This window comes from Budorcas taxicolor, chromosome 20, assembly GCF_023091745.1.
Source record: "Budorcas taxicolor isolate Tak-1 chromosome 20, Takin1.1, whole genome shotgun sequence".
NCBI lineage: Eukaryota > Metazoa > Chordata > Mammalia > Artiodactyla > Bovidae > Budorcas > Budorcas taxicolor.
Window position 1 is genome coordinate 13,045,184 of NC_068929.1, and position 24,042 is coordinate 13,069,225.

A 24,042-nucleotide genomic window follows, 5' to 3' on the forward strand; every position below is an offset into this window, starting at 1 on the left:
CAAACTGAGGCTCTGAGCCATTCAGCCACCCAAGGTCACAGAGCTAAGTCAGAGCCAGAGCTGGCGCCTGAAGCCAGCTTTCCTGATGCAGATTATCGGCAGTCTGCTCCAAAAGAGGAAAGGACTCCCATTCTCAAGTCTGATCATGATTTTCTTCCTACGCTTATTTTTGCTGGAGGCACTAGAAATGACTGATGTAAATTATGTTCTTCCATGGCCTCAGCTCTGGACCAAAGCATCCTTCACAACAGGTCTCTCGCTGACTGATTTATTTATTTTTTCCACATGGGCCGGTAACTAAGCTTTCCCCTAAGATGCAAGGAACGAGACTTTTAAGACATCCTCGATCAATGCCATCATGAAAAAGGGGAACATTTCAGGGGTGGGTGGGACCGGCCGCCTGCACACCCTTTCAGCTCCAGCCACAGTCTTTGCTTCCTTTTTTCCAGGAACATTTTCTACAGCCAGGGCCAGGCCATTGTGAGCTTTGAGAAGAACGATATTCTGCTTTGGTAAGAAAAGGAGCTGATTTCCCAGGCATGCTTTGTGTCCCAGACTCTTTCACTAATTGATAGAGCAGTGCTACTGAGCACAACTCCCATTCATGCAGTCAGCCCATGTCCGCTTCTACGCTCTCAATTTTTTCTTTTTCCTCCTTTTAAAAAATTTCTCCTATGAAATAACAGTTCCTGTTAACAAAATGAAGTAAAACCAAATTCTTCTTAATGAAAATGAACATGTCAGTAGGATTTCTCTCTTCATGCTAATCCCCTGTTTGACAGGCAATGACATCATCCCACAGAAGCCGGGGACAAATGTACTGTCTGCTGTAATTACAGGCTTAATATGCAGAGGGAGGGAGGCGGCTGTTGAGGTGCAGGCAAGCCCTTCCCACTGGGCCCTCTCTGGAATACAATGGGGCCCCTGAAGTCTTGCTGGGACAACAGTAAAAGCAGCAGAAATCAAAGCACTACCTGGGCCATGGATTCAGGCTTGATTTTCTGATGCAAACTTTTTGTCCCCACATGAACATTTAAAGAAAACTGCATTTTTCTGGTTCAGTCGAGTCATACTGGAGTGTCACAAAAGACAACATGTACAGACATAAAACTCTCACAGACATGCAGAGTCTAAAGGTAAAAAAAAAAAGCTGTAATTCACAAGGTTTTCACACAGTGACCAAAAAAAAAAAAATCCAAGATTTTGGCAGAAACTAGAAATTGCAGGAAGGGATTGTCTCCAAACTGAAGAGAGAGATTTATACAAATTTTTGAAATGTATAGAGCCCTGATTAAAGAAGGATAAAAATATTTAGCTCTAGGGAACTTCAAGTATAGAGAACTGATAATATTATAAAGAAACCATGTTGTCTAGCTGCACAGTCGTGTCCGACTCTGCGACCCCATGGATTGTAGCCTGCCAGGCTTCTCTGTTCATAAGCCCAAACAAATCATGCTTGAATAATACTGCAGATTTTATAGAGTAGCAAATGTTACAGGCCATTTGAACATTACATAAAAATGAATCAGCGTTTCCTGCTAACATTTTTCATTCATTTCCTTAAACAGCAGATTAAAAGCATTAATCTTTAACAAAAATTTTATTTCCCGCCAGGCCATAGAAAAAGTTTATTAGGATTTGTGGAAGCATGAAAGGATTGGTTTCATGATAAACAGCATACCATTCTCATTCTAAATAACGTATATATATTTTGTACTCTAAACCAATATTTCACTTTACCAAATATGTTACACTAGTATTTTTTTTAAGTAATTTTCAGATAAAAGTGCTTAAAAATGAAAAAAAGAGAAAATCTTCCTAGAAGGGACCCAGTCAACTCACCACGCCTGCCTGGCGGTGAGGGTGGAGGAAAGGAGACCTGCCCCACCCCCCACCTCATACACAACACACAGCAAGCACAAAGCAAGTTTACCAGAGGGTATGTTTTGTACAAATGACAGGTACAACTCGGTCTTAAAAATATGATTTTGAAGTATCCAAGATAACAAAATGGTACCACATCCTGTATGCATTATAGGTTTTCACATATGAAGATTGTATCACTTAACTATTACTTTAAGTTGGAGTTAGGAAGGCTGGTGGGTTAATGTGGTAGCGAAAATGCCTGATATATCCTTATGCAGATTTATGAATTTTGGAAACATTCATGAAAATATATAAAATCAGAAAATTGACCATGGGGATTTAAAGAGATGGCCATGTGCCGAAAGGCTGGGGGATAGAGGGGTTCAGTGGGAGGAGGGGGAACCACACCAAAGGGAACGAAATGCACATTTTCGCACACTCTTGAACAGTACCGAAAGAATCCACCTGCCAACGCAGGAAACCCAAGAGACGTAGGTTCGATTCCTGGGTCGGGAAGATCCCCTGGAGAAGGAAATGGCAGCCCGCTCCAGTATTCTTGTCTAAGAAATCCCATGGACAGAGGAGCCTGGCAGGCTACAGTAGATGGGGTCGCAAAGAGCTGGACATGACTGAGCTACTGAGCAGCACTATTAATACTGTCAACAATAGCTAACACTTGTAGAGCACTTAGTATGCTCCATCCACCCTTTCAATGCTTTACATGCCCTAATACCACCAAATTTTCATAAATCGTCTTTAAAGACGAAGAACATAAATGCTCTGAAGGTAGGTTTACAGATGAGGAAACTGTGGCACAAAGAACTAAAGCATGAGGCAGAGCCTGCGTTTGAACTTGGGCACTCCAGCTCCTGAGTCTCTGCTCTTCACCATTTGACTGGACTCGCTCTTTCAATATCTGCCCCTAAGTCTAGGAGGCAAAGACTAGTAAAAGGAGTCTCAGTCCCTTACTGCACGGTAACCGATACCTTCGTTCCCCCCACTCCCCACACCTCCTTCAGCTCTCACCTTCAGAACTCCAGAGACGAGGGGAAGGAAACTATCGCCAAGCTGCCTTACAACTTGAGCTGAAATGTTTCTAAGGAAAAGCACTCACAAATAGAAGCAAAGAGAGGAAGAACTCAGAGGAGCCCACGCTGTGCACGGTGGATCTCACATCTTATCTGTACAAAGCAGAACCGCAGGTCCCATCTAATTCTCAATCAGAGGCAGAAGCTCTGACAGCAAAGACACATCATCACTTCCTAGGCCTGCATCCCATGTCACATGCTGGGCCACAAACACAGTGTGGGAATATGCACTTGAACCCGACTTCCAGGGCCCAGTTATGGAAGGGTGAAACTGCCAGCACCCAAGTGGGCAGTGGGGATCACTAAGGAGTCTCTGCAACCCTCTGTTAGCAAATGCTGTGCCTCGACAGACCTTTCTTTGTGTTATAAGAAGAAGAAAATAAACAGAAAAAAATGGGACCTTTGAGAAGACTACAGCACAAGAAAAAAGGAGCAGTGTCTTGAGGCTTGGTGGAAAACATCTCTAAAGATGAATTTCCATAGGGAACCAAATAAAACTTTAGAAAATGACACTCGGCACAAAAGATGGCAGACATCATCTCTGTGAGATAACAGAACAATAAAAATAAGAGTGGGCTGAATTATAGGTAGAGACTGAAAAAGAAGCCAGTGGAATTAACAAAAGAATTCTGGGAAAGATAAAATGCAACAGCAGAAATTAAATCAGCAATAGAGGGAAGAATAAATCCCGCAGGAACACTGACTGTGACGTACAAGGCAAATGTGAGGTGTTCTAGAACATGTGGGAAAAGATCTAAGAGAAAATTATGAGACAGAGGATAAGGAGAAGTTATACTGTTAATGTTGTAAGAATTCTATATATTCTTAAGGTTGAAATCAGAACAGGCACAGAGACAATGATCAGGATATACAAAAGAGAACTTTGCACCTGAATAAAGACCAAAGTCTGCAGTCTGAAAGGGTTCGAGAGCATGTCAGGAAAAAAAAATTATGCAAAATATTTCTGTCTCAATATTTCTTTACAACATATTTTAATTTCAGATAGCGTCAGAAGACTAGCCAAGATTTGGGAGTAAACACATGACTAAGAGAGTTAATCTGCATGCAACTGAATTTTTAATATCTTCACATAAAATCCTATATAAAAAAGAAAACCTGTTCTATACTAGACTTAATGAAAAAGTCCGGTTTTATTTTTCCCAGTAAGGGACACTGGTTTCAAGTAATACATGGATGATTTGTTATGGTCATATCCTCCAGGTTAAAGAAAAATTATTTTTATACATAAAAGTTGAGATTTTAGATACTTCATCAAGTAGGGCCAAGGGATAGTAATTGCCACGCAAAAGAAGTGGACACTGAAACCAGAAGGTAAAGGACAAATGATCAGATATGTGATGCAAGAAAGTTACTTATAATTGATCAAAAAAAAAAAAGACAAGAGAAGAAAACATCAGTAAGAGATGCCTGGCCTAACACAGCCCTGCAATTACCAGGTGAGTATCCCTCCAGGAAGCACAGGGAAGATGCTGGGAAGAAGATAGTGAGTGAACCTCTAAGCACCATGTATATGAAGGATGTTCCTGAGGGACTCAGGAACCATAATATTTCGTAACACAAATCTTCAAATTCTGATTCAGAAATTTTAGTTGCTTCAGTTTCCTCTCATGGGGATTTTTGCAGCCCAGCAAACCTGTCATTAAGCCCATGCTTTTAAGAGGTCAGTGAATATTCAGATAGTTTCCTCTTATTTTCATTCTTAACTCAAAGTAGTAGAATCCTTACAAGGATGTTAATACCCTCATAGAAACATTTTAAAATCATGTATATTTAATTGTTCCTATTCTTAACAAATGTGTTATGGTAACCTCACATTGACCTCTGCAAAAGTTAAAAAATATCTGTATACTCTAGAACCTCTAAAACTAGGCTGAATTGCTAATGTTGCATTCAAACGGAAAGATAAATACAGTGTCTAATGTTTAATATAAAATAAAGAGCATTCATCACAAATCTTAGCTCTATAATTCTCTCACTTTCCCCTTATAGGTCAATTTCCTCCTTTATGTCCTTATATAGCACCATCTTCTCTTCCCTGGTACTTAGCACAGATTGTGATACAAATTTATATGACTGATTAGTATCTGCTTCCCTACCTTGACTGAGAGCTCCATGGGAGACCCTGTAGAGATGTGGATTGATTTATTTTGCTTACTATTGTTAACCTTAGTATCTGACACAGAACCAGCCCCATCAGGCAAGCAGCATCTGTTAGTGAAATGAATAGACTGAGGGTTTCCCAGGTGGCTCGGCGGCAAAGAACCTGCCTGTCAATGCAGGAGATGTGAGTTCAATCCCAGGGTCAGGAAGATCCCCTGGAGAAGGAAATGGCAACTCACTCTAGTATTCTTGCCTGGAAAATTCCATGGACCAGAGAAGCCTGGCAGGCTATAGTCCATGGAGTTACAAAAAGAGTAGGACACAACTTAATGGCTAACCAACAACAATATGTTTTCTTGCACTGCTCAGCCAAGCCAAGTTATTGTATCCTAAGAATTCCAAAGGACTTTACACTAACAACACATCTTGGATTTACACATTAGCTATGCATATCAACTTTGCAGGCACACCATTTTTTAAAATATGTAAATCACTCTTTTTCACTATGGGTTGGTATTATATTACAAGTACCGAGCATAAAAGTAACCTTAGAGATAATGAAACTGAAGTTCATAAATGCTAAAGAACTTGTCCACAATAGCACAATCTACTTAGCAGTAAAATTGGGACTGGAACACATTTTATGTCCCCTGCTTCCATCCTCCAAGGATTCTGTCCATTGCTTCTCAAGACGCTGTTAACCAGAGCTTCTAGGCTACCAAGTTTCTCAAAGCAATCAACAGCTCGTAAATAAATGTTTTGCCATACCTCAATATTAAAGGAAATCTGTAATAAACTGCAATCACTACAAATTTTCAGGTTTCTTATACAGCTTATTCTTCAAACCTAAGAGCTAATTATTGGTTCTCAAACCCATGACACCGCCTCATCACTGTCACACTAAGCCAGTACGATGTGCCAGGCACTGTTTCATGGTTCTTTACTAAGGGATATTAGCGTAAGGCCTTAGCTCTGACGTTATGACATAATTGCATTCCTTTTCTCTCATCAGTCAGTTGTAATTGGGAAAAAGCCATCTCTGACAAGTTAGAATTCTGAAAGATTAAAAATCTAGCCCTACAATTACTTGGTTCAAGGTCTTTGGTCTCATTTTTTTCAGTCAAAGTAGGTTTTTGCTTGGTTGGTTTTCTTTTCATTCTTCTTAAGTTGTAAGTTGAAGCTTGGGTTTTTTGTTTGTTTTGTTTTCTAACAACTGGTTTCATATTTTTGATGAGTCTGCTTACTAAGCATAGAAAATCTATTTGCTGGCTAAAGGATTCCAACAACAGAAATTTCCATCTGATGACAGAGTCATATTTCTAGATGACCCCAGAGTGAGTTAATTTGCCACATTATTTCATTTATATTTATCTGCTGGAATGTTATTCCAAAGACTCCAAATAGTCTCTGTTCTACATATAAAATAATTTAAAAAAAGACATGTTATAATAATATGTATAACAAATACACAATGCTTTCTTTCAAGACAATGATCTTGTTAGATGTTTTAAAATAACTCATACCAGCATTATTGGTAGAAAAGACGACTGTGGTTGGAGAGTGGGGAGGGGCATATTAGGAAAAAGGGGAAGAAAAAGAAAAGGGAACCTGGGGAAATAGATGATATTAGATTGGGGAAAAAGGCCTGAGTGATACAGATGATGAAACAATAGAAGTTGATAAAACAACAGAAGTAAAGGAGGTGAACCCCCATGAAATAGTCACTTTTTCACTACAAGGCATTTATATGGCTGTTGGCATGTGTCTTTAAGTGGAAAAGATGTTTTTCAAATAATACAAAAGCAAAATCATTCCTGTGTGCATGCTTAGTCACCTTAGTCATGTCCAACTCTTTGTGACCCCAGGGACTACAGCACACCACGCTCCTCGGTCCATGGGCTTCTCCAGTCAAAAATACTGGAGTGAATTGCCATGCCCCTCTCTAGGGAATCTTCCCAACCCAGGGATTGAACCCACATCTCTTCTGTCTTCTGCATTGGCAGGCGGGTTCTTTACCACTAGTACCACCTGGGAAGCTGCACACATGTAATTAATTACCTGCGTGCGTATAAATGTTACACAACCTTAGCTGCGCAACCTGTCTATTCCAGGGATCTAAAGCTATTTTGGATAACCTTAAAGCACAGGCATTAAGCCTTTAAAAATAATCTCACTTCTCATTTCCTTTACTTGGTTGGGTTTTTGTGTTTATTAGCTCATTAGGAGGAAAATGGTATAACGGAGAAGACAGTTCTCTGTTTAAAAAATCATGTTTTCAAATCATGAGACACAGGAAGCAGAAAGGAAAAATGGTTAGGACTTAGGAGTGGAGTGGTTGTATATGTAACAGGACAATGTAAATGCAGTGGGCTAATGCGTATTTTGCAAAATCACATTTTTTTTTAAAGCTACCTAAAGTTTGTGAAGAATTGATGCTTTTGAACTGTGGTGTTGGAGAAGACTCTTGAGAGTCCCTTGGACTGCAAGGAGATCCAACCAGTCCATTCTGAAGGAGATCAGCCCTGGGATTTCTTTGGAAGGAATAATGCTAAAGCTGAAACTCCAGTACTTTGGCCACCTCATGTGAAGAGTTGACTCACTGGAAAAGACTCTGATGCTGGGAGGGATTGAGGGCAGGAGGAGAAGGGGACGACCGAGGATGAGATGGCTGGATGGCATCACTGACTCGATGGACGTGAATCTGAGTGAACTCCAGGAGTTGGTGATGGACAGGGAGGCCTGGCGTGCTGCGATTCATGGGGTCGCGAAGAGTCCGACACGACTGAGCGACTGAACTGAACTGAAAGTTTGCATCCTCTCTTTCTCCACCTCCCCTTCTTTCTATACAGCAGTTCAGAGTACAACTTCAATATTTAGAATCAACGACTCTTTTCAAGAATTAGTATAATTTCCAGGGAAATCGCTGTTTTATATAGAAAGACAATCATATTAGTATTGAGGTGTCCACTTGGACAACTCAACGTAAATGGTTTGCTCACTAATGTTTCAGTAACAAGAACTTACTTCTAATCAGCACACCCCTATGTAGACAGTGCACTGACTGCTAGTGTTTTCCTCCCAAATCATCTAAGGAAAGCTCACCTGGAGTGTTTGGAGTTTGGTTTCCAAGTAGGAAGCAAAGTGCGTTCTCTTGTATAAGCGCAACTCTCTTGGCCTTTGCTTCAGTAAAATACTAATATATGCCCCAAAAGTACCAATAGTTATTAAAAACTCCCTTTGAAAATATCACCATAATCGGAAGGAAAAGGGAACAACAGATTTCTAAGTGCATGTTTTTAATAAATAGTTTAAAAATATCCTGAGCTAAGGAAACAAATTTGGTTTAGGAATTCTAAGTCAATTCTAGATACATTTCAGGATATATATTAAAGAAAGGACTGTATAATTAGCTTCTAAAATTTGCAACAAAAAAAGTATAATCTTTTCTTATTACTGGAATATAAGGAATTATTGGCAAGTCTCTCTTACCTAGAATATTTGATTAACCACACCACCATTCTTCTCATCCATAGAGATATTATCAATAATGTTTTTGATACAAAGCCTATTTCATTTGGGTTTAGAACACTCTATAAAGTTTGTTGTAAAAATAATAATTACACGTAGGTCATAGGGAGTGCATTAAACATTTTTTGCAAACATGATCAAATTAGAGAGAGGTTAAAACTGAAATTGTTACCTCAAAGGTATTAGGTACCAAGAGTCAACCACATGACACATTAGCATAAAAATCACTTCTCCTTCTGGATAATCATGGCTTTCTGATCATGATTACCTGTATGCAAGCTGTACACTGTCAGTAATGATTTGAGCATTGCTTCCCAAGGGTGTTCGTATCTGCATGCACTGACTTGTGAAATTGTGTTGTGCTAATTGATGGTTCACAGGACAAGATATGCATAGCTGATCATGCATATTAAAATGCAGGCCACCCTCAATTATCGAGAACAAACAAGGTCCCTGGCGCTTTTAACACACACAACCTAGAGATGATCCCCAGAACTCAGGAGGTTCAGTCTTCAGCCTCCTCCCAAAGATGTGTGAATAAGAAAATAATCTGAAGCTCAACGCAGCACCAAACATCAATGTGGAAATTCTAATTTTAATGGAAAAAATGCAGCTATTTCCCATTTGGCATTATGTAGACAGCACACTCAAGAATTTGACTTTTGAAATACTTTCCATGCAGGTGTTTGGCACTGTACAAACACAATTAAGTTCCGCCTTATTGGGTCTGTCTGGCAAGGTACAGACAGATGGGAAAAACCAAGGGCCAAGAATTCACAAACTGGGACATTAGCTGAAGTGTCATAAGGCTGTGCATCTTCACCTAAAAATGAATAATCCTAGCAGATGCGACAGGCAGATTTTCTAAACTAAATTCTTTCACTGACATTTTAAAACCTGGATTAAAAACCATTTTAAGCTAAACAGCAAATAGAACAAGTTCCCTTCTACATTTCAGAGTAGAGACAATTTAGTAAAAGTTCATGAATCACAGAATACGACATCTGGAAGGGACTCAGAGATCACTTAGTCCATCCTTTCCCAAATTGTGTTCTACAGAAATCAAGACCCCTGGGAAAGAGTAGTAGCAGAAGTGACAGGTCAAACAGGAAAGGACATTTACGGTTATACAAAATTGAACATACTTTAAGCTCCTCAAAAAATAAGATCCGCTATAAATTCTCAGGCTTATTTCACCTTGAAATTCTTTCCTGCTGGCTCTCTAGTAAAGTTTTACAGAACTAACAGCAGACAGAACAAAGCTTCAGATTCCCTAATCTAGTCTCTGTTGCTGTTTCATCGCCAAGTCGTGTCAGACGCTCCTGTGACCCGTGGACTGTAGCCCACCAGGCTGCTCTGTCGATGGAATTCTCCAGGCAAGAATACTGGAGGGGGCTGCCATTTCCTTCTCCAGGGGATCTTCCAGCCCAGGGATTGAACCAGTGCCTCCTGCCTGGCACACAGATTCTTCACCACTGAGCCACCTGGAAAGCCCCAGTCTAGTCTGGCCCCTTAGCTTTGTGAGAAAGGGGAAGGCTGCAGAGCAGCTTTTCAGGGGGCTACACAGGCAGCGGTAACTTCAGGTGTGGCCCGGAACTGCTTAGAGAACTCGGAGGTGGGGGGTCAAGGGTTGGTCCTGGGAAGCAGCTCACAACAGACATCCCCTCCCTGCTCTCTCCCTGCTCTCTCAGAAGTGTCCATTCTGGCCTGGGGCAGTGAACCAATTACTTCAGATTTATTTCCATAAAACCTTTCACTTTCACAATCTCTCCCAAGTGGCTTGAGTCTGCCAATGGATAATTTTTCCAGCTCTCAAAGATGAAGACAATCTTGAAATCAAGCCTTTACATTCTGTTCAGCAGTTCTGTTCTCATAGGATCTTTTCGGGGAGACGGAGAAGAATCCTAAAACTTTCAATCGTTTCATAATTTAATTAAAGGCCTTAAAATGTAGCTCCCAAATAGGGTACAATTAATTCAGTATGAATCCAAAATTCCTTGATCACAGAGGGAATCCACTGCATTAGATCTGTTGTACTAATGCCTCAATTTGTATAGGTAATACGATTTTAGTGCATATTTTTATGCATGTATATTTTTTAAAATAGCTTGAACAAAAAAAATTTACAGAAGGGGTCTCACTTGCAAAAGTCTCATTTGCATATTATTATACCCTAGATTATTCTGTTTATCTTATTTTCATGCTCTGTTGTAAACAAGTCCCAGGGACAGTTTTACTTACACCTCTTATGGCCTGCAGAACTAGAAACTGGAACTGTGTCTTGCTGCAGGAAATACCATGTAAATATTTAATGACAGATTGGCTGATACTAGGGCATCTTCTCAAAAGACATACCATATAATGTGAAAAGATTATCTCCTTTCCAATCAATTAGAATATAAAGGTATGCGTGCATGCTCAGGATGCAACTTTACGGTATGCTAAGTTGCTTCAGTTCTGTCCAACTCTTTGAGACCCTATAGACTGTAGCCCGCCAGGCTCCTCTGTCCACGGGATTCTCCAGGTAAGAACACCAGAGTGGGTTGCCATGCCCTCCTCCAGGGGATCTTCCCCACCCAGGGATTGAACCTGCCTCTCTTGCGTCTCCTGCATTGGCAAGTGGATTCTTTATCACTAGTACCACCCGGGAAGCCCTATGAGAAGGTAAGGTATCCTTCTCTCCATCTCTCTCCTCTCATCCATGCACAAAACATTAAAAGGGAGGAGTTCCATCAGTCAGTTTTCATGCCTGTTTTGCTGGTCTTTTACACAGGTCTCAACCTCCAGATAAGAATTTAGAAAGCAGAAAACAACTGCTCAAAGGCTGAGGAGCTCTGTACCAAGAGAGTGTCACCAGCCTGAGATGCAGAATTTATTAAACATCTCATCTTCAGTTTTATTGCAATCTATTACTTCTCCAAATGTGACATTTCCATTGACTGACACTTCAGCAACCAAAAAGCATCATATGGAGAAGCATCCTAGGGGCAAACCAAGATGCAGTGCCCCGAGGGGAGCAGTTGTCCCTTCTCCAGACTATTCATGGGAGACGCAAACAGGGAATCTAAGAATTTGATCCAAAATGCTCCACTGTGCCTCACTTACTCAGACTCCAGTGAGAATCAGTTTGATTAAGAAAGAAAGGGCCAGCAAAGGGCAGGTTTAGAGGGCTTTCCAAATGCAGGCAGCCCTCAGGACGTTCATATTTTATCTCAACCCCTCAGGCTGCACAAAGCAATTTTTTTTCAGAGGCAATTCAGTTGGCGTCTTTAAAATGACGGATGCTGTAACTGGGGAAACTGCTATAACCTCCCACAAAATGCCACCTTCCCTGGGCTTTAGTGTTCATTATTAATTAGATAATTTTATTTTTAAATCATAGGTAGGGTTGCATTTTCGGTCAGCAGTCCCCTTACCAGTCCTGACTGGAGGTGAGTCTTTGACACTGGTTGAAACAGCTTATTAAAACATTATTTTCGTCTCATGTTTGTGTTCATCTCTCCCATCCCCGTGGTCCGTTTTTAAGGGCTCTTCCCCAGGGACACTTCTCACTTGCTCACATTTCTTGAGGACCAAAGAAATCTGACTTCACATGCAATAGAAATCACCCATAGACCGCAGCCGAGAAAACCAAAGGCGTCAGCCCTGGGGCACGATGTTTGGATGCTTGCTGTTGCCTGGGTAACATTTAATTAGGCTTGGATTGCGGCTGGGGTGGGGGTGCTGGTACCTGGGTAACCTTTGTCACTGTGACTAAATCTGTGGTTGAACAATCAAAATGCAATGCCTGCTATGATCTCCATTTCTCACCCTCTCTCTTCTTTAGGAACTGGACTAAATCTGCCCTCACACCCCTCCGTGTGTGTGTCTCTCTCACACACAGAGGTCTTAAAGGAAGGAAGCACTATTTGTGTTCTTTTTAAGATGTGAACGACTTATTTTCCTAACTAAATTATGACCAGTGGGGATACCTAGTTCTTCCATGGATCCCTTTACAATTCCTGGCTTCTTAATAAACACTCAAAAATATGACTTGACTTCTTAAAAAAAAGACGTTCTTCTTAAAAAAAGCTTAAAAAGCTTATGCTTTCTTCCTCATCTTCCACCATTCTTTCTAGCCTGTTTTCATAGATGCTGAACAAAATACCCTACAGAGAACACACAAAAGCGAGCAGTAGAAACGTACAGTGGCTTGAGCCGCTGGCTGTGGTGGCCAGCTTTAAAAAACAAACGAACAGCCATCCACCACCACAACAAATCTAGCAAAAACCCGGGGCTCTCTGGTCTCTGGAAATGAAGACAAAAGCACTGACATTCAGCGCTAAGATGCCATCCTCGGTGGGCTACGGGAGCAGCTGTTCTCGGATGCACTGAGTCGGATTTAACGGCGGGGTTATTGACGATCCCCCAAATGGCTACTGGGCCCAGGCAGCCAATTTTGTTCCCCTCCTGCCTGTGTTTGCCTGTGCTGAGTGGCTCCACAGCGCTCATGAGGAACCACTTGAGAGCCATTACAGCCAACAGAGTAAAGCATCCTTTTGACTTAAAAAAAAAGTGAGATGAATGGGTATTTCTAGGATGGTCTGAATGAGCCTTCGTTAACAACCCTGGGGAATGAAGGTGCCTGCACAGGGCAATGAAACATCATTTTATTCCTCTGACCACACCTGCACCAGAAAGAGAAAAACAATCACGTGCACTATAAGGATCTATGAATATAAACGATCGCTAAATCTCAAAGTTGAGCCAACTGTAAACCTCACAGGAATTAGCGCCTAGTACTGCATACACTACCAAATTCTGGATCTTCTCCTCGGAAAGTCTGGACCTCTCACTGTTCCAAAGGAATGCGAGTGGGGGCAAGCAGGCAAGGTTTGCTGTAGCGTGTGAATGGGAGCACTGGGGCGGGAGCATAGAGCAGGAGGGGAAGGCTCCTGGGAAGGCTGAGGGCAGGGGGTGAGCAGAGAAAGGCGAGCAATTTGCATTAAAATGGGAGTCCCCTTCCCAGGCGGGCGGCAATGACCTCAAGGGATGTTAAACAGAGGTCTGGTTACTTCCACAAAAATAAGGCTCTTTATTTGCCATGTTTCTTCTAAGACCAGGATTCTTCCTCTAATCTCGAATGACGATGCAATGAGAAAAGATGAGCCCGATGGGCCTGTGGGCAAGTGCCTGAACCTGTGTGTATGCTGAGAGGGAAAACAGGAGAATAAAGCATCTGCTTTCCCTCAGAAATCACAGGGTCCCTGAGGGTTAAGTCAGCCTCTCAAATGCAAGTGAAAGTATAGTTGTGTGCTTTATCTTTCAAAGGTTAGGAGCAGAGCTGAAAACACATTCATTACTGGCTGTCATAGAGGGCTGATGTATTCTAGGCACATACAATTAGGCTATAATTTTGTACAATGACAGACTAAACATACAAGTCTAGACAGAGAAAGAAGATGACTGCAAACATTCTTAGACCTTTTCTAAGAGCATTTTAGTATTTTCTTATCAGTCTACCAGCAAATGTAAATCCTTGCCTCATTAATGTCAAAGGGAGGAGGGGATTCACATGAGTTAAATTCAAAGGGCTTGATTTCAATTCTCCATCAAAAAGCAATCTTGAGGCCAGATATTTTTAGCAGTCACTCAGCACAAATCTGTGGTTTATTTACCTTCGGAGAAAAGGCATGGATTCTTAAACAGAACCACCCATACCCACATCACAAGGTCAATCACACCACATAAAGCTTTTTGTGAATGTGATCTAGGAGTGGTGAAACTAGCGACAAAATGTAAGCATGCCAAAGTCCCACTATTTGTTCAGTTGACTAAGAAAATAAACTACAAGAAATCTGCTTCTTGAAACTGGCAAAATCTATAGTCACTTGTTTGGAGAGAAGAGAAGAGAGAAACAAGGAATAGGAAGGATCAGAAGATGTTACCCATGGAGGTATTATCACAGCAGGAAAGCCAGCTAGCACCTTTGCTCACATCAGCATAGGCAGGGACAGGACCATCTTGCAAACAGTCTTCAACCATGCCCTGAGGTCCTGCTATGTCAGTACCTTAATGCATCTCCTCCATTTTGCTCGACCTCAGCCCACCAGGCTCCTCCGTCCACGGGATTTTCCAAGCAAGAGTACTGGAGTGGGGTGCCCTTGCCTTCTCCCTCACACCCAAAGGACTTTCCTAAACTCAGCCATGCAAGGTTGCTGCCCCCTACACATAACCAGCAACCAGCCATGTGCCTTCTGACAATGCTGAAGGCAATTGTTTCTCTACGAAACACCTTAAAATAAATTTTTAATTATTACAAAAAGGAATCCAGCCAATATATAAAGCCACCACTTCCCCTAGATAATAATAATCAGCAAATATACAAGTCTCATAGATCTTCACCAAGGGAGACAATTTTAATACTAGTTTACATGTATTGTTTTACTGTGTGATAAGCACTGTTTCAAGATCTTGACACAAATTAATTCATTCCACCTTCATAAAAACTGTGAGGTAGAAGTGATCATCACTGTTTCACAGACTGAGGCACAGGATGGTTAGGTAACTTGTCAGAGATCCTACAGCAAGTAACGTTTAGAGCTAGGATCTAGGCTCTGCATTATGTTGCTGGCGAGAATCTGGGTTAACAAAAATGTTTAATTATTATAGCAGACAGACGTAGCAAAATGATGGGAAAAAAAAGACTGAAATTAATTTTCATTCTGGTATCCCTCGTCCTAGGAATCATTCATATTTGTTTGTTGTTTTGAAATGATGTCTAACACAGGCAATCATGAGACACTTTCCATGTCCCCTCTCTGCTGTTAGGGGCAGACAGATCTAAAGTTAAGTTAGGGAGAGAAGCAAATAGGAATGGAGAGTGAAATAAATGCCATTCAGCATGGTAAACCTAGCTCAATTCTCATAAGATTTATCAAAATGATTCGTATTCAGCATGATTAAGGTACAAAAAAATACATAGAAAAATTAAAAAAATTTTTATGACAGTATTCGAATTTTGACACATAAGGAAATATAAGACTGTTGCTCTATTGTGAAAAGACTCAATTGTTGAACTTTGGCTTGAGTGAGAACACTGGGCTGTGTTCATCAGACAACACCTAACCTTTTCTCTCAAGAGAACTGGTCTCACTTGAGTCCACCTTAGATGTGGCCAGGAGTGGTGGTAAACCAGGGCTAATCAGCAGGGACCAGCCCCTGCCACACAGACATCTGTTGAAGGATTTTTAGGAAGTCGATGCTGCAACAGCTCTGAGAGAGTAAGATGGCCCGAGATGACCGGCCATTCCAAGAAACAGAGTATGCCAGAGGCAGACAGCACTTGGCGACCCCAGGGCTCACATTCTGGGGAACCGGAGGACTCCTGACCTCATCATTCAGTAGATGACCCTCACCTTCTGCAGAGAAAGTAACACATTCCAGCGTCCTGCTCAAAGGATATTTGTTCAAGATGACTAAACCATTCCACAAGACCTGCAACCTTCAAGAAACAGGCCAACTGAACCTCAAAACCATATTTAAAAACTAGTACACGGGTTAAACAAGGACTCGAGCACAAATCTGGCTGTGCTGCCGCACAATCTATTACCTGCCCTGGAGGCTATCACCAGCCTTTCATAAGGGATCTCCAATTCTTAAAAATAGCAACAGAGGTATTAATACCATGAGTGTAAAACGGGCAGAAGAGCGATCCTAGCTCCCCATCTACAGCTGGGCCTTCGTATCCACAGGACCCTTCTCTACAGATTCAACCAACTGAGGATTGAAAATACACACTTAATTCTAGAAAGTTCCAAAAAGCAATACTGGTATTTGCCACCGGCTGGCAACTATTTGCATAGCTTTCAGGTATTACACATTGTATTAGGTATTATAAGTGACCTAGAGATGACTTAAAGAATATGAGGCTGTGCATAGGTCACACACAAATATGAAGCCGTTTCATGTAAGACTTGAGCCTTCGCTGACTTTGGTGTCCTCGGGGGTCCTGAATCAAGTCTCTGCAGGTTCCCATTGCCACTACATTGTGTCAGAGAGGACAATGAATAAAATAGCTCTGCTAGCCTACACAAAAGGAAACAAAAACTGTTTGGACATGATGCAGAGTGCAATGCTATGCTAGTCTGTATGTGACTGTTAAATGCCTGCTCTTCTCACAAGAAGAGTAAGCACAGCAGTGACTGGTTTGTTTTTTTTTTGTTCATCACTGTGTGTTCACCGTTCCCCATCCCACAGTGCCTGGCACACTGTAGGTGCTATCTAGGTTTTCTTTTTTAAGACTGGCTGAAGAAACAACTTTTTTTCCCCCTCTATTTTTCTGGCCACGCAGCATGAGGAACCTTAGTTCCCCGATCAGGGATTGAACCTATACTCCCTGGAGTGGAAATGTGGTCTCTTCATCACTGGACCACAAGGAAGTCCCAAAGAAGAGCTTTATTTTTTAAAAGATTTGACCTTCCTCTTGTTCCATGCCTAAACTCAGTTAACTAACATTCCTGAAACTCTAAATGCAGAGGTTCAGCTGACTCCATTTATCGGCTTGAGGTATATGGTTCAGCTTCTACAAGTGCCAGGAGTGGGGAAGAGACACGAGATGTGGATCCATTTAAAAACAGATCTCAAACTTTCCCATAAAACCCTTCAATCAGTTCCAGAAAAGCTAAAGGCTTCCTTGGGTCCATCCAGCGATCACCCTGTTGATCTCTGCTCACCCCAATTTTGCATCCTCCTCCAAGATAACATCTCTTCTCTCTAAAACACACTCACTTACCTGAACTGAACCCGAAGTGTGCTTTTATCATCTGTGGTAGTCTTAGTTAGAAACCTTCACCCCACTCTGAAGGGGAAGGTTCACAGGGCCTCACCCTCATGGGCTGCTTTCTAGATGCTTGTCCCTGCACCGTGCACTCTTAGGCTGGGGAGCGAAGCTCGTACTATCTTCTTGGAGTTGGCAAGAATGGGAAGGTGCTGTGTGTCCAGGGGCTAATCTCTGGACACACAGCAGGAGGTTTCAGCGGGAAAAAGAGGGATAATGGGGTACATAGGCTAAAGCAGTGGTTTGGGGGACCAGAACTTCCTAGGCCACAAGAGTAATGCCAGGTCTCTGGTTCAAAATGGTTCATTCTTCAGCAATTCTTGCAGCCTTTCATTTTGCAATACACTGTCATTCTATAAAGTCAATCCAAGTATGAATGAACACAATGAGCACCATAGGATTCATTTACCAAAAAAAAAAAAAAAAAAGTCATAGTAAGAAAGCCAGAACAACCTACAGAGAGAGGATAAAAGCTTGAATTTTACATTTTGAAACATACTTGTTGGAAAAATCCTTATTTTTCTTTTCATAAGATGATTTTAAAAGTCATGGAAATGTGTAAGACATAAAAATACAACATAACAACGAGATAAATAACCACATACTGTACCTTAATTTCAGCAAATCACATGCTATCTGATAGGCTCTGGACCATTCCCTTTTTTTCTCAATGCAAAGTTACTTAAGAGCTGGTTTTCATATGGCTTTGCAGCAATTTTAACTTTTAATGAACCAGCTCTTGTTAAGTTTTTCTTAACACATTTACTCAACTCCATGCTTGAAAGCTATGATTCATTTGATAACTGCAAAGTATGGGATTTTATTCTAAGATCAAACTCAAAGAGAAGAATGATTCCAGTCTCATGGGCATACTGCTGCAGTCAAGTGTGATGCGTCAAGAGGCTGACATTCTGTACATGGCTTCAAATCTCGGGAAGTACAAGGCTAGTGGAATATGATAACTCAGTCATGTCCGAGTCTTTGTGACCCCAATGGACTGCAGCCCACCAGGCTCCTCTGTCCACGGCAATTCTCCAGGCAAGAATACTGGAGTGGGTTGCCATGCCCTCCTCCAGGGGATCTTCCCAACCCAGGGACTGAAACCAGGTCTCCCGCACTGTAGGCAGATTCTTTATCATCTGAGCCACCAGGGAAAACCAAGAATACTGGAGTGGATAGCCTATCCCTTCTCAAGGGGATCATCCACACCCAGGAATAAAACACGGGTCTCCTGCATTGCAGGCGGATTTTTTACCAGCTGAGCTATCAGAGAAGCCCAATGGAATATGATGTAGTCAGGCAAAAGGGCTGAACTTCATTGCTGATTTTTTTATCAATGCCAATAAAATTTGCAATCATACAGCAAAATCATAAAGACAGAAAAGAGTAGTCTCTATTTTACATAATATTTAGGTGATATTCAAAAAATAAAATGCCAAATGGCAACTGTGATAGATCAATGGCAGAACTGTCGAGAGACACACCCCAGGTTGAGTCTTTACAGAGCAGTAACTGTTCATAATCCTCAAATGTGACCAAGTGGGAGAAGCATGGATCACCCTCACAAGAGGAAGACAAGGTGGGTGAGTCTGACTACCTCCTCAGTGAAGTAGCTGGTTAGCAGCAGCATCTTCATAAATGATGAATTTTTGTGTCCTTACCTTTCATTATCCAGTAGTATTCATTTTCATCTCTGAAAGAAAGGCTATCTTAACAGTAGTTTGGAATTCCAAACTCTTTTACCCACACTAAGTGGGAGATAATGCAATGATGAAATGATACATATTTCACTGAGATAGAAAATTCAGAAACGCACATATTTCATTTTCTTGAGAGGGAGGGTGCTTATGGAATTCTGGGAGCATCCAATTTGTATTCATAACTTCATGTGAGTAAAATTCACATTTAAATAGACTACAATCTCTTAAGCTCAGAGTACAGTGAGATAAGTATGAAATTTTTAAATTTACCCTGGAACTTAAAATCTTCTAAGACACCACGAAATAGAAACCCACACAATGTGTTAGCTGACTTTCTTAAAAGGTGGCTTCTTGCTCACCTAGTTGATAATAACAAACACAAGAGAATCCTTTAGCAATAAAAGGAAGTCTTTTCCATGCTCCAGGCAAAGCTTTCCAGCCAAGCGCCTGTTTCTTTCGAATTCTAGGTTGACTACTACAAAACTGAAAGCCTCACCTGGAACTTCAGGAGAGAACCTTGCTGAGTGTCGAGATACAAAAAGTTTCAGTTCTTGATCCAGATTGCATTCAATCAGGTTTGTGTCCCATGATCGGATTCCTAAGGAAAGAAAGGAAGACAGATGACAGACCACCAGTTAGTCATTTCACTGTGGTTTGGAAAACATCACTGTAGCATTTCTCAGGCTTGAAGGAAGGGAGTGGAGGCTCTTTTGCTGAAGAGCTTGGTGACCAGCAGTGGATGCCCACAAAATGGGAGGGCGGGGGAGTTCTCTCCACCAGGCCACAGGGGAAGGATAACTAGCAGTGTGGACTGAACTTCTGCCCCTCATAACATGTAAATGCAGCTCTTCTGGAAGAGTAAAAGAAAACAGCTATTAGGAAAATGACAGGCTTTACTCCTGAGAGGGAGCAGAAAGGACAGGAAGATGGTGAGCTCCGTAGCAGTTAGGGGGCTACTAGACAATCGCTGGCTTTCCCATGGTCCACTTGTACGTGGCTAGAAAACGGAGAATGAGGGTGGGAAGTAAATACGGGGGCTGGCACTCAAGTCCACGTGTCTGTTTTTAAAGCTTTTCGCAGTGTGCACGTGCATTTTGTAAGCATATCTGGTTACTCTTCTTTACTCCTCCCATTTTTGACCTTGATTTCTCAGCCCCTGGATATCAATCAAAATGTGTGTAATCTTTGCTAAGAAGGCAGATCTGGCCTATCTGTCCTCCCAGGCATTTACCTAACTAGCTTGGCAGACAACTCTTTCATTCACAATTGTTAGTTGTCCCACATTTTCTTATCCAGAGGCAAAGAGATGTGGCAACTTTTTATACTTTATAAAATTCTACTGAGTTGGGGGCCATGAACTGTCTATTCCCATAAAAGTTCACAAGGCTGGAAGGTGGGGTGAGGGGTGCTGATGCCCTACCTCCCTCCTCTCTCCTGACCTTCCAGAAGAGGTGGCTAGAGGGGAACCCAGAGAACAGCAGAGAAGGGAGGGCCAGGCAAAACTGAGGAATCACAGAACTCTGGAGTGTATTTTTATATCTTCCCAAATAGATGGCTCGTGGGAGAACCATTATGTAGGCAGTATCCTTGACTCTACCCCTGCATGGAGCATCCTCAACCACCAGAAACAAACCTCTGGAAAGGCAATCTTTTACTCTCTATCTACTAAAGGCAGGGACTTGAACATGTAGGTGTATCACACAGGTGAACTATCTCTAAATAAACACTTGATCATTTAATCATTTTTGCTGGTCATTAGTCATGCATACAGACTTGGGAGTATAAATGGCAGTATGTTACTTAAACATACCTCTTAAATCCTCAAAGTATATCTGCATTTACCCCTATTTAAATCTTGTTCAGTTTTCCTATTCTGCAAAGAATCAATGTATATACACAAACTACAAAGATTCTGTAAACTGAGTTGACTATACATCTAAAATATCTTCAGATGATACACCAAACACCTTTCCGAATTATGAGGAAGATTTTCAAATAGATGTACATCCTCTTCCTCTAAATAGAGACAGATATTTCTCATACAATCCATGGGAAGGATTCAGGTGTGCAAGAGTTAACATTGCTAAAGAGAGGCTAAATTATAAGGGAAAATTTTATGGGTCTCCCTGGAAACATTAACAGCCTCAGTTTGCATTTGTGCTAAAGGAACACTTAAATTTTAACAAGAAAGGCATGTTGTGATTTTGTGAATCTTTTTCATGCAGAATTGATAGAGGTTTCCTTTTTGTTCCACAGAAAGCTTGACAGGTGAAGAGGTCTGAATTCATTAAAATATTTGACTTCCACATATATATTCTATATATTCAGCTAGTGTGGAAAACCATCAAGCCCCTGTCTGAACTGCTTAATTGGAAATTAGTGACTGGATTATCTGTGCTCCAGGTCTGAGCTCCACTTTGTCTTCTGGCTTGTCAAGTAGGGTCAAAAAGTTAATAACGAGACATACGTATTTAAATTAAATTCACAGGATTCTTCTGCCTTTGTTCTAAGTTATGTCTAAATTGCTACATTATTTGAATGGCTTCATCTAGGGCTATACATAGACTTGTTCTAGATTGTTCTTTGCCATTTTTCCCTTGACTTCAATTAACTTGTCATGACACAGGCAATTAAACGTTTGTTTTTTCTTTCATAAACTTCTGCTTCTATGATTTGTAATTTAAAAGTGGAAAAAGTAGAAAAATCATTCAGTAATTTTTAAGTTCTATTAGCAAACAACTGATACAATGATTATTTCTCTTTTTTATACTCCCAGTGAAATTAAAAATTCAGGTTCTCTTTTTCAAGGGAGCAATTTCCAGCCAAATTACATCTTAAGAATGCATAATCACTACTACCACTTATAAAATAAAGGTTACAATGGATTTACCAGTTATTTTAGTTGAAAAGGAAAATTTTGGAACCAGGCCACTTTCTATACCAATTTTAGAAAGAAAATACTGTGTAATTACTTTGTATCTTCTACTGGATAATGTCAGTAAAGGGAAATAGTACCTCTCAATGAAAGCTGTTACAGCATTCCGTTGGCTTATATATCTCCCCTTTGTGCCTAAGAGGAAGCCAGCAGTGGATCCTCTAAAGCTCATAGGACCAAAATAAAGTCTTCTTCGGCCCTTCTCACACTGACCCCTCCCTGAGTTCATGACTGGAGGGGACAGTGGGGTGCCGGTAAAGAAGTTCCGAAGAGGCTTTCAGAAGGAGGTCATTCTGGGCTCTGGTGAGGAGTAGAAAAGCCATGGAATTTTCTGGCCCTTTTTTTGACTATCCCCCCAAACCACGCCAGGTCGAGTTCTTCCCTGGGCCTTTGCTTCTCCAGCAAATCTGTCATGACTATGCCCTTACTGGCTTTCTCAGATGGGGGCAAAACAGCTCCACCAGTTGGAGGAAATCAACCTGCACTTCCCTCTTTTCCCAGCCATCCCCCACATCATGAGGCTTGAGGGAATCTTAGTTCCCCCGCCCAGGGATCGAACCTGTCACCCCCTGCATTGGAAGCATGGAGTCTTAACCACTGGACCACTAGGAAGTACTTTTTAAACTGGGCCCAGAGAGCATCTGCCACCCCTGGGCAGTTGGCCTATGGCAAGGCACCCTGAGAACTCCCCTGCCTGACCCGGGGCTGTCTTCCAGCCCCGGAAGCTAGTACCATCTCTCTCTAGCTTGATGACCCGCGGGGAACAAAGGACCTTTCCATCTCAGTTCTGATTCCAGGGCAGGCAGTGCACAAAGGGAAGGCTAAGTGCACGTGAAGTTGACAGATGAAAAAAAGAGGGGAAAAAAAGGTGTGTGTGGCAGGAGGGTAGGGGGCAGGAATCCCAGGACAAGTCAGGGTGAACCAAAAGGAAGAGCCACATCCTCTTACTTTATACAGGTTAGACTTCACCAAGTTTATTGATGATGCAAGCATTTTATAGGATTGTTTAATAAAAGCAACATTTTTTTTAAAGCCTCTCATTTAAAGGCTAAAATCTATATCCTGAAAGAAACAACAGATAGAAAGCATGAGGAAACGGCCATGCATTGCGTGTTGAAATGATACCCGGGTTCCATCTGCTACTGGGACCTATGACAAGTTGATTTTTTTCCATGAGCTTTAGTTGCTCCCTCTCAGAAATAGACTTTTGACTATTTTTTGCCCAATTTCCTGAATTATTTAACTACAATCATAAAATTCTATTTGTAAAACTGTATTAAATAGTGATCTGAAGTCAGATTAGACTCATTAAGAAATAATTAAAACAAAGGAAATGCTAAATTCAATAAGGTCTTCTTTTTTAGAGAAAAATTGTCTTTTTTCCCCTTGACCTAACCTTCAATTTGCTTTTTCCCCTTTGTTTTAAGCCAACAAGTTAATGTTCATAACTTATGTGTTCTGTGTAATGCAGGCTAGGGAGGCCCATCTTACACACAGTTCATCATTTCAAAGCATTGATGATAAATAACTTAGGTCTTGGCTGGCATCTTACATTAGAAACAAGCAAAAGAAGTGATTTATAATAAGTTATTTATTGGCAGTAAAAGTTGGAACTTATTTAAAAGGTAAACCTTTACAGAAGATTAACAATGACTCATCAATTTAACGACCTTAAGTTTGGGGATTGGCTTATATTTGGATCAGAGAACTCTTTTAGTAGACAATGCCAGTTAAGCAGCACAAGCAGAAATCCATCTGCCTTTTGATTTTGAAAAGTATGAAGATGGATGGATATAATAAATATATCATTCCCCAACATTTCTTTTCATTCCCACCACCCCTTTGTTTTCCTGTTAAAACAAAATGGAAACAAAGCCCTAACTCTTTCCTGGGTTCTTAATTCTCTTAACCAATTTAGACTAAAAGTATTCAATAAATGACAATGTAATTAGCAAAACTTACATCTAAAAATCCAGGGCAGTAGAT

The 24,042-nt window shown here is 41.2% G+C and overlaps 1 protein-coding gene across 1 annotated transcript in view; it reads right to left on the bottom strand.

Moving 5' to 3' along the window:
* Positions 1 to 24,042, bottom strand: part of MAP1B (microtubule associated protein 1B) — a 92,486-nt gene that overhangs the window by 63,921 nt on the left and 4,523 nt on the right. The window contains 1 exon segment of the mRNA XM_052659164.1: positions 19,618 to 19,719. Within this exon segment, the coding sequence (XP_052515124.1) occupies positions 19,618 to 19,719 (102 nt within the window).